Genomic DNA, 11,719 nt, shown 5'->3' with positions numbered 1-11,719 from the left:
GCTGCCGCGTAGGTGAGGAAGATCGCTGGCGATGTAGATCCACAGGCGATCGATGACGAGCTGGTGAGTGCAGTTGCTCAAGTTGGCGATGGCGCGATGTGGCATGTCGACGCACTGGCGTGCGATGGTGAGCAGCATGCGCAGGTGAATGACCGCGTAATGGTAAGCGATGGCGAGCAGCATGCGCAGGTGAATGATCGCGTGATGGGGTGCGATGGTGATCAGCATCCGCAGGAGGGCGATCGTGCAGGGGTGAGCGATGGCGAGCAGCATGCGCAGGAGGGCGATGGCGATCAGCATGCGCAGGTGGCCGATCGCGTGATGGGGTGCGATGGTGATCAACATCCGCAGGAGGGCGATCGTGCACGGGCGAGCGATGGCGAGCAGCATGCGCAGGAGGGCGATCGTGCAATGGCGAGCGACGGCGAGCAGCATGCGCAGGCAGGCGATCGCGCGATGGCGAGCTAGAAGCTGGCGAACCATGTTCCTTCAGGCGCGTTGGAGAACGTTGGCGCGCTAGCTGTCGATGTTGAATAGGCGATACTAAGATCGCCTGTGCGCGCTGGCAAGCAGGTGAACGCTGGCGAAGAGGTAATCGCTGACGCGTAGGTGATCGCTGGCGAGCAGAAGGTCGACGCGTGTCATGTGAAAGGACAGGTGGCGCGGCGCGTTCACGAGCAGGAACTGGGAGATCGCTGGCGCGTTGGCGAACATGTGTTTTTGACACACGCGCAGCACGATGTTGCGTAGCCACAGGACCAGGCAGATGGTGAGCAGGGAGGTCAGCAGGAACTAAAGGGTGGTCAGAGACCGCAGGGCGATGGTCCTCAAATGAGCGCTGACGCTCGGAAGAGAGCTGACGAGCAGGAGAGCGCTGGCGAGGGGGGCGAACATCAGGAGAGAGCCGACGAGCAGGTGAGCGTCGGTGAGCAGGAGAGTCTTGGCGAGCAGGAGATCGTCGACGAGCAGGAGAGCGCTGAAGATCAGGAGAGCGCTGGCGAGCAGGAGAGCGCTTGTGTGCTAGCACTGCTCGCGTAAGGGAAGGATCCCTTAGCCCGGAAGGGACCGTTGCCCGTCGGGTGACGAGTTCTCCAGAAGGCGAAGATCTGGCAGGAGATGGTGAGCGGTCTGCAGAGAGGTTCAAGGAGGGCGGAGCTGTAGGTTGAGGCTGACGAGGAGAGTCCCCCCCGGAGGATGAAGACCCGAAAAGGCGCCTCTTAGTCCCCCTGTAAGGGGAAGGGAGGCCCTTGTGGCGTAGCGGACGGTGAGCCTTACGGCGGAGGCGGCCTCGGGGAAGATCGTCGGGACCATCGGTCCTTCGAAGGGGAGTCTCCGTTAAATCACTTCCCTCAGAAGGAAGCTGAGCAGCAGCCGAGACCGAAGGACTCACTTCCCCCTTCGAAGGATGTACGGAAGGAGGAGGAGAGCCTTTAGCACCATCACCCGCAACAGCACCTGCGGCGGAAGGCCCAGCCACGTCGGAGGCCTCTGTCACCACGACGTCGACAATAGACAGAGGGTCTACCTCTGCTACCACCGGCGACTGCTTAATACCGGCCCCCAACGAGACAAGGTCAATAAGAGCGACCCTGGAGGGCAAGCCCTTAAGCCCCAGGGACGACCAAATCTGTAAAAGATCATCACTGGATAAGGCATTATCAATAACCTCCCCCGGAGGAGGAGGGGGAACCGCCTCGCTATGGGAGGCGACGCCCTCTCCCCCCACCGAAGGTCGGGAAACAGAACAAGGGCCTGCGCTCCCACTCGGCCGACTCTCCATAGGAGGCGGACGAGGGGGAGCTTCGGAGGAGGTTTGGGCGGCGGAAGAAGAGTCCCGAGAACCTTCCTCCTTCAAGGCTAACCCCGGAGGAGAACGGTCCCTCTTGGACTCCTTCTTACGCCGACGGCCAAACCTCTCCCACTGGGAGGCAGACCACTCCCTGCACTCACGGCACATGTTCTCCTGGTCACACAGTCGGCCCCGACATTGAGGGCAGAGGGTGTGCGGATCCGTATTTACGTCCGACATGAAAGTCCCACAAGGACGACCGGCAACTCCAGGGCATGTACGCATTGTAAAGAAATAACTGAAGGTCAACTTCCAACCAACACACACGCTGAAAAGAAAAAGCATAAAATTAAAGGCTGTCACGAGGGCGATGAGCAGATACGTCTGATCACCGCCGAGCCAAAAGTGAAGTGAAGCAAGTCACCGGTGTGTGGAGGGGGGAGGGGTAGCAAGCTACCCTTCCCCACCCCCCGCTAACTAGCACGGGGGTAATTAACCCTCGTTAAAACTATTGGCTCGTCATTTCAGCTGCGCTAAAAGTAAACCCTCTGTAAATAGCGTGGTTTGTATTTCGGTTACGGAACAAACCATTATTTCTTATGGGAAAAAAGGTTTCGGTACTCGAACAAATCGGAGGTCGAACACTGATCCCGAACTGATTATGGTCGATTACCGAGGTATCACTGTAACTGATAAGAACACTTACCGTATTTTCCAATAATATAAAGCTTTTCTACTCCTGTATACTTCATATCTAAAACATTTGACCAAAGCATCTTTTGAATATAAATACATCCATAACAGATGCTCAATTCAAAGGGAACTTCTGAGAAAATCATTTACGAAAATAAACGAAAAGGGGCGGACTGGACCTTCATATAATTCATGAATCTTCCTACCCTAATTGTCCAACCAAAAGGGGCAAATCTTAGTCCCGCTGCTAAGAATTCAAAACTATCTTAGGTCTAACTATCAGGCACCCACCCAGACCTGGCCCCTAGGCCTACACCATGTCGGGGTTGACAGGTACCTGACAGGGTGCTGAAAGAGAATAATTATAGGCATTCAAAATAAAGGTAAATTCTAACTTTCCTATCAATGAATATTCAACACATTGTATTGCAAAACATCTGTTGAAACAATTCTCGAGCTAGCATGGTGAAGGATAGAACTTATGACATCGAGAATTCAGAACCCACAAGATCAGCACTTTAACCACTCATCCACGGCAATTACAGTACTGTATAGGAAAAAACTCCCAGCTAAAGGGGAGGGGCGGAATCGTGAGTCTGAACACCTCAAACTCAATGGGAATGAGTCCGAACAACTTACACTCAATGGGAATAAGTCCACTACCAAATATTCCTCATTAACCGTGGCCTTTTAACCTGTCTTCCAAACCCTTTCCATTGCAATGATTTATGATTTTTGTGCTACACAGCCATTCATTTTAGGGCCAAGAGCAACACAATCCACCAAGGAAATAAAAACAAAAAAACCATACCTCAGTATTGGAATACTTTGATAACATACAACTCATGCAAATCCTGCTGGTAAGGTGGCTACTGACAGAATTGGACAAGGGAGCACTGGTAATTCTTGATAACTCCAAATTAGATGGGTTGCACAGCAATGAACCACTGTATCAGATTAACGGCAATCACACTAGATTAAACAAAGTGCCATTAAAACCAAAATCGATATACTAAAACACACACAAATGCTTAAAAGAACTATGGAGAAAAAAAGGTAATTGATATTCATAAGAGTGAACGGTTGAGTAAACCAACTGGACGGTCCGAAGTATCTAACTTGAAAGTTGTATGAACTCTCATTCCAGCCGTCAGCGTTATTAATGGCAGGACAGAATATGAGGTACCACTAATTAAGCTCTCGACTTAGGGACAATATCTCCTATAGCATCATACCAGGAACAGAGACAAGAAGTAAAGCTGGAATTTGCCCCACTTCCAGCTAGCGGGGACAGGTCTGCCTCCACCAACCTGCTGAAATCAAAGTGCAATTGTAGTGAGTGAGTGGTAACAACCTAAACTGTATGGTTGTTAACACCTCGTTAAAAGTTTTAAAAGCAGTGATCTATCTTCACTGAAGTCATACTACTATGGATAGAACGAGGGATTGTACTTAAGCAAGAACAAGCTTAAATCGCTGGGTCCTTACTTACTGCTCCATTCACATAGTGATGTTTCAAAATGTGATAAATACTAGGCTTTGTACGTCATTCACGCACATGTTGAAATGGAAGACATCCCGGGAGTTTCACAAAATTGCCTTGTAAAATTTCTTTAATGAATAATCAATCAGGTAATATCATTTCTAAATGCTTTTCAAATAGGCTGTGCAACTTCATTCTAAGATGACAAATTCGGAGATAATTTGTATTTTTCCTAACCATACAAACTTTATCTATTTACATACGGTTTACTTTCGGCGTAGCTGAAATGAGGAGCCATTAGATTTTAACGAGGGTTAAACTACCCCCGCACTAGTTAGCACAGGGGTAGGGGAGGGGTAGCTAGCTACCTCTCCCCCCACACACACCGGTAAGCTGCCTCACTTCACTTAGAGGTAGGACTTGTCTTGGGGGACAGGGCTGGCGGGCAAATATGTGTAAATAGCTAAGGTTTGTATGGTTAGGAAAAATACAAATTATCTCCGAATGTCATTTGTTCCGTAACTGAAATACAAACCACGCTATTTACAAAGGGTGACTTACCCTTAGGCAGGGTGGAAAGTCCCCAGCCTTACTGGCTTTGGCTTACCCGGGGACTCAGAATCCGAGTGAGCAACATTCGAGAAAGAGTCCCTGCACCTTACAAGTTTCTTGCTACGCAAGAAACGTGCGGCCTACATAAGTTGTGTGTGGAGAAATGAAGTGTGACTCGTCCTAGGAAGTTGACCTGAAGTCCTTTATATGGAATTCTAGGCTAGGACGTCCCAATACCACCTCGTCAGGGTATGGGGGACGCGACAGTATTATTCTTAATACTTGGAACACAAGGAAGCATGGTTTACCCGCTGAGTTTTGAGGTCAGCTATGCAGAGACCCAGGATGCTGCATTCCCCAAGAGAGGGGAGGATGAAGAAAGAAGTAAGGGCCAGACATACTCTTTCATTCACGCAGACTAAAACTGGGTAACAGTGCCCTCAACCTTCTGCTACTTGTCCATTAAGGATCCTGAGGTTAGACCAGCTGTTGTGCAGCCACCACAGGGCCGATAGAAAAAGTATCGAGGCTCCTGTGGGTCACGTCCTGCAGGTAGTGGGCTGTGAAGGTCGTTTGACGCTTCCAGACCCCAGCTTGTAGCACCTGCGTCACAGCGTCACAGAGAAGTTTCTCTTGAAGGCCAGGGATGTGGCGATGCCCCTGACATCATGTGCCCAAGGGCGACGTGACGGAGGAGGGTCTGGATTCAAGGCATGATGAATGGTCAGTCGAATATAGGCTGAGATGGTATTCTTGGTGACCCTCCTCTTCGTCCTTTCTTTAGCTCACAAACAGAGCTTGAACGCGGGGACGGACTGCAGCTGTTCTCTTCGGATAACGTCTCAGATTTCTTACTGGGCAAAGTAGCAGATGATTTGGGTCATCTGTTACGGAACGGAGACTCGTAACCCTGAAGGAGTTGAACCATGGGTCCGGCACTCCAGGGTTCTGAGTCTTGGCCACAAACTCAGGGACGAACCTGAACGTTACCTCCCCCCATCCCCTTGAATGGGCGATGTCGTATGAGAGACCATGAAGTTCACTGACCCGCTTGGCCGAAGCTAGAGCGAGCAGGAATACCGTCTTCCAAGTCAGGTGTTGGTCAGAGGCCTGGCGTAATGGTTCAAACGGGAGTCTCTTCAGAGCCCTGAGGACCTGAACCACGTTCCATGGAGGAGGTCTCACTTCCGACTGAGGGCAGGTAAGCTCGTAGCTTCGTATGAGTAAGGAAAGTTCCAGCGAGGAGGAAATGTCTATTCCTTTCAGCCTGAAGGCTAGGCTTAAGGCTGAGCGATAGCCTTTCACCGCTGAGACCGAAAGGCACATTTCCTCCCGCAAATACACGAGAAACTCCGCTATTGCTGGAATAATGGCATCGAGGGGAGAGATACCTCTCCCACGACACCAACCATAGAAGACTCTCCACTTCGCCTGGTAGACCCCTGCGGATGACTTTCGCAGGTGTCGAGACATCCTTTCCGCAACTTGTTGCGAAAAGCCTCTCTCAGTGAGGAGACGCTGGGTAGTCTCCAGGCATGAAGCCGAAGCGATGCTACAACTTTGTGGAAGATGTTGGCATGTGATTGTCTGAGTAGATTGTGTCGTGGAGGGAGTTCTCTCGGAAGTTCCGTTAGGAGTTCCAGAAGGTCCGGAAACCATTCCGCGTGATGCCATAGCGGAGCTATGAGGGTCGTTGAAAAATTGACCGATATTCCGGTCTTGTTGAGCACCCTCCTCATCAGACAGAACGGGGGAAAGGCGTAAACGTCAATGTTGTCCCATCGTTGTTGAAAGTCATCTTGCCAGAGCGCCTTGGGAATCCGGGACTGGGGAGCAGTACAGCGGAAGCATGAAGTTCAGCACTGTTGCGAACAGATCCACAGTCGGGGAACCCCACAAAGTCAGGACTTTGTTAGCTACTAGATGATCCAAAGACCACTCGGTACTCACTATCTGAGACACTCTGCTCAGATTGTCGACGAGCACATTCCTCTTGCCTGGAATGAAGCGAGCCGATAGTGGAATCGAGTGGACTCCGGTCCATCTAAGTATCTCTACTGCAAGATGGGATAGCTGCTTCGAAAAGGTACCTCCTTGTTTGTTGATGTAAGCCACTACTGTGGTGTTGTCGCTCATCACCACCACAGAGTGGCCCGCCAGGTATTGTTGGAACTGTTGAAGGGCCAAAAATACGGCCTTCATCTCTGGAAGATTTATATGGAGGCACTTTTCTGATTCTGGTCAAAGGCCTGAGGTCGTGTGGTGCAGTACGTGGGCCCCCACCCTTTCTTTGAGGCGTCCGAAAACAACATCAAATCCGGGGGGAGGACGAGAAGATCCACTCCTCTTCGTAGGTTCTCATCTGTCACCCACCACTGGAGGTCCATCCGTTCCGCAGATCCCATAAGGATCATGACGTCCGGGGAATTATAGCCTTGACTCCACCGGGACTTGAGTCGCCACTGGAGGGATCTCATCCTGAGGCGACTGTTGGGAACTAGACGAGCTAAAGATGAGAGGAGACGTAACCACGATTGGGCTGGAAGTTCTTCTCGTCTGAGAAAAAGGCTTGCGACCTCCCTCAGCCTTGCTATTCTGTCGTCTGATGGGAAGGCTTTGTGGAGATTGGTGTCTATAATCATGCCTAGGTATACCAGTCTTTGAGTGGGAAGCAGAGAGAACTTCTGGAGATTTACCATGATCCCCAGATCCTGACAAAGTCCCAGAAGTTTGTCTCGGTGTTGAAGAAAGGATAACACCGAGTCTACTAGGATCACCCAGTCGTCCAGATAACGGAGGAGACGGATGCCGATCCTGTGTGCCCCCGAATATATTAGGGTGAACACTGATGAAAACCTGTGGTGCTGTGGAGAGACCGAAACACAGCACCTTAAACTGGTACTCCTTGTTGTCTAGGCCGAATCTTAAGTACTTTCTTGAAGACGGATGGACTGGGATCTGGAAGTACGCGTCCTTCAGATCTAGTGTACACATGAAGTCTTGTGGTCTCACTGCAAGTCTGACCATGTCTGCGGTCTCCATGCTGAACGGAGTTTGTTTGACAAACTTGTTCAGAGCTGAGAGGTTGATGACTGGTCTCCAGCCTCCAGACGCCTTCTTTACAAGAAAGAGTCGATTGAAGAAGCCTGGGGACCCGTCGAGGACCTCTTGGAGAGCGCCCTTCTTCAACAGGGTCTGGACTTCTGCCCGAAGGGCTTGCCCCTTTGCTGATCCCATGGCAAGGGAGCTCAATGACACTGGATTCATCGTCAGGGGAGGTAGAAATGTTGTGAACGGGACGCGATATCCCCGACTGATTACGGAAATCGTCCAGGAATCGGCTCAGAGTTGCTGCCACCTGTCTGCACAACTTTGTAGGCATCCCCCCACTGGTAGACATGCAGGGGGACTGCCAATCCTACCATTTGCAGCCTCGGCTGCTCCCTCTAGGATTTTTACTGTAGATTATTGTATATATTATCTTTCGTATATGCACCCTTTACTATTCATAAATTCTGTCCGTTACAAACGCATGCGCATAAGTTGCGCTGTCAGCACTCCGTGCATGCGCATTGATAGTCTTCTTGCTTCTCTTGGCACGAGCTGTACGCCTTGCAGAGCACCACTGTCCATAACCCCTTGCTGTATGGAATAATACAATCTATGACTCAGGATTTTACTTCTCCATCTCTGCAATCATCTGTCTTCATCTACAAGACATCATCACCTATCACCATGGCGCAGTAACTAAACCATTCAGCATTTTAAGGGAACACCGTAATCCAGCATCTGCATCGAGTCACCATTTCCCATTTCCCCTTGACTACATGTGGATTTTACAGCGTCTGTGCTTTGTTTGCGAACCGTTCATGCAGTGCCAGTGCAGTGTGGTGTTAGTGATTTGATGTTAGTAGGTAATGTTTCTCTTGTGTGTCAAGCCCTTCTTCATGCCCATATAAGAATCCCTTTTACCCCTACTCATCACAGGAAATCGAGGTGCATCCACCCTCTTTCATCACCGGAAACGCACTGCCAGTGGCCGCTGCCCAGCCTACCCGCCACTCCTCCCCACCACCCAGGAGCCCTCCCATGCTCCTCCCCTTTTGCCACATGCCACTTTATTTACAGTAATTTTTAAGATAAAAACTGTAGAAAGTCTCTTTTATCTTTTTATCTTTTCATTTAAACTGTGGGTGACAGTTTAAAACTTTTTGTAATGTCGACTACCTCACATCAAGACCAGTCTGGAGATATGCAACATGACCAGGACAATGAAGACCACCAGTTGCCTTCACACCCAGGCTCACCAACAGACCGTCGAACCCCACCAGCCTTCTCAACGATGGAAACCCTGCCTTTACTTTCACCACACCTGACTATACCGCCTTCAACAGCTACAGGTGGGGAGTTAAGGATCCTTATCAAGTACCTGGAGGAATCTCGACAGGCCGAGTTGGCTACACGTCGGAGAGAGGAGAATCAACGTCGCCACGAGGAAGAACTACACCGCCAAGAGGACAACCTAAGAAGAGAGGAGGAAGCCCAGCGTTTCACCGCCCTGTTGCAGCTACTCATGGTCAACCCTGGCCACCCGCAAGCAACACCACCGGACTCGCAACAACTTCCTACTCAATCGTCAGTGCCTTCAAGTTCCCAGCACCCACTCCCACAGAAAGCCATCGCCCAGACCCCACCGCCCTTACGTCCCGATGCCACATACCGAGTGTTTAGGGAATGGCGTAGACGCTGGGATGACTACAGTGTGATGGTGGACCTAGGGACTTTACCTACCAGGAAGCAGCTAATACAACTTCGTATGTGCCTCAGCCTGGAGATTCAAAGAATACTGGAACACACACTCAACGTGCCACCCGACACAGATCGGAGTGTGGAGGAAGTCTTAAATGTTCTCCAGGTACACATCAAGAACCTGCGAAATGAAGCTTTACATCGCAGGGACAAGCTTTCCTGCAAACAGAGGGAAGGGGAGAGCTTCAGCGAGTTCTATGTCAGATTGAAGCATGTAGAAGAGGAAATCGACGTCTGTCCTGGCCAGTGTGCAGTTTGTGAGGAAACTCAGCTTAAGATGATCATCATTATGGGAGTCAGAGACGAGGAGCTCACACAAAAACTTATTGCCCTGGACACCTCAGCTTCATTGGCCACCATGGTCAATGAATGTCGCTCCTATGAGGCCACAAGGACAGCCACCACCGTTATACGTGCCCCTCCTTCTAAATTGTGTGCTGTCTCCACTTGCAAAAAAACCAAAGGACATGGCAGCAAAGGTGCTACTTCTTTCCCAAACTGTAAAAGGGACACTTCTTGCCTTTCCTGCACAAAGAAGCACGGCTCTGCAGGAAAGTGTCCAGCTGCCGATAGCATATGCGGAAACTGTGCCCGCAAGGGACACTGGAAGAAGACTTCAAAGTGTCCTGCCAACAAGGCCACGTGTAGACACTGTGGCCGAGAGGATCACTACGACAGATGTTGCCGACAGCAGAAGACTGCCAAGCGGGGCGGCCCACCCAAAGCCACGCCCCCCTCCAGCAGGCCTTCAAAATGTCGCAAGGTTGAGGCCCTTTCCACAACAACTTGCCCTTCACCGGTACCCGTCTCCCTCGACCTCACCTATAAGGGTGAGACATCCAAGATTATGATGCTGCCAGACACAGGAGCTGACGTATCAGTGATGGGTCCTCAGCACTTGGAACTACTTCAAATCACCAGGAATGAGCTACAACGTTCTGCCACCTCAGTGACACTCACAGCAGATGGATCACAGATGACACCAGCTTTAGGTACCCTTAAGGCCACTCTGTCTTTGGCCAAACAATCCTGTCATGCCAAGATCCAAGTCCATGAAGGTATCCAGATGCCGCTCCTGTCTTATGCGCACTGCAAGGAGTTGGCCATCATACCGCCAGACTTTCCACGGCCCATCCTACAGGTCGTCCACGTGAACCGATGTAAGGAGCTACCCCTCCATGCTAACTCGACCCCTGCTGAGGCCCGAGAATATTTCCTTAGAACCTTCCCTGATGTGCTTGTGTCTAAGGAGGACCTTAAAGCAGCTCTACTGAGGTCGATGGCAGGACCTCCAATGAAAATCCACCTTAAAGAGGACGCTGTTCCATTCGTCATTCACACCCCACGGCAGATCCCCTATGCTTTCCGCGAACCTGTCAAGATAGAACTAGATTCTATGGTCCAGAATGGTATCATTAAGCCTTGTAGAGACGAGCCATCGGAATGGTGCCACCCTCTAGTTGTCGTCCCAAAGGCAAAGGGAGTTCGCATCACAGTGGATCTCACCAAGCTGAACACTCAAGTCTCTAGACCAGCCCACCCTTCGCCCACACCCATAGCTGCTGTTCGTACTGTTGATCCCACAGCCAAATTCTTCACCACTGCGGACGCTCTACACGGTTACTGGCAGATGGAGCTAGCAGAGGAGGACCGTCATCTTACCACTTTTATTACTCCTTATGGACGCTTCCAGCATTGCCGAGGACCTATGGGCTTCGCTGCCACCGGCGACTCCTACTGTTACCGCGGCGACCTAGCTCTCCAGGGTATGAAGAAATGTGTCAAGGTTGTCGATGACATTCTCATCCTTGACGACAATTTACTGTCACATTACCACAGGATCCATGAATTACTCACTCGCTGTCGCAAAAACGGCATCACTCTCAACAGAGATAAGTTCGTAGTAGCCGAGACCCGAGTAAATTTCTGTATATTCACCCTTTTCAAAGAAGGAATAGCTGCCGATCTAGGACGAGTTACAGCTTTGCAAGACCTCCCCACACCTTCCAACTTGACGGACTTACGTTCTTTCATGGGGTTAGTTAACCAACTGGCAGAGTTCACTCCAGATATCGCCCTGACTGCACAGCCCCTACGCCCACTCATGAGCCCTAAGCGCTCTTTTATTTGGACACCGGACCATGACCAGGCCTTCTAACGTGTGAAGCAAGCACTTTCAAGCCCTCCAGTTCTAGCATCTTTTGACCCAACTTTGTCAACTATTCTCCAAACCGATGCATCTCGTCTCTACGGAATAGGCTACGCTCTCCTCCAGGACCATGGTTCCGGACGTCTCCGAGTACTGTAGTCCAGTGTGGATCCTGTTTTCTCGCAGACGCCGAGACGAGGTATGCGACAATTGAGTTGGAGATGCTTGCTGTATCTTGGGCTCT

At 50.7% G+C, this 11,719-nt stretch overlaps 1 protein-coding gene across 1 annotated transcript; it reads left to right on the top strand.

Moving 5' to 3' along the window:
• Positions 1-8,733: 8,733 nt before the first annotated feature.
• LOC137644634 (uncharacterized) lies at positions 8,734-11,484 on the top strand. The gene has a single exon (XM_068377587.1). The coding sequence runs from the start codon at positions 8,734-8,736 to the stop codon at positions 11,482-11,484; it is 2,751 nt and encodes a 916-aa protein (XP_068233688.1).
• The last annotated feature ends 235 nt before the right edge of the window (positions 11,485-11,719 follow it).

This window comes from Palaemon carinicauda, chromosome 7 (genome assembly GCF_036898095.1).
Source record: "Palaemon carinicauda isolate YSFRI2023 chromosome 7, ASM3689809v2, whole genome shotgun sequence".
NCBI lineage: Eukaryota > Metazoa > Arthropoda > Malacostraca > Decapoda > Palaemonidae > Palaemon > Palaemon carinicauda.
Note: the sequence above shows the minus strand (reverse complement) of the source record. Positions and strands in the feature narration are given on the sequence as shown.

Coding starts and splice junctions, on each gene's coding strand:
- LOC137644634 (XM_068377587.1), top strand. CDS start 8,734: ATGTCGACTACCTCACATCAAGACCAGTCTGGAGATATGCAACATGAC.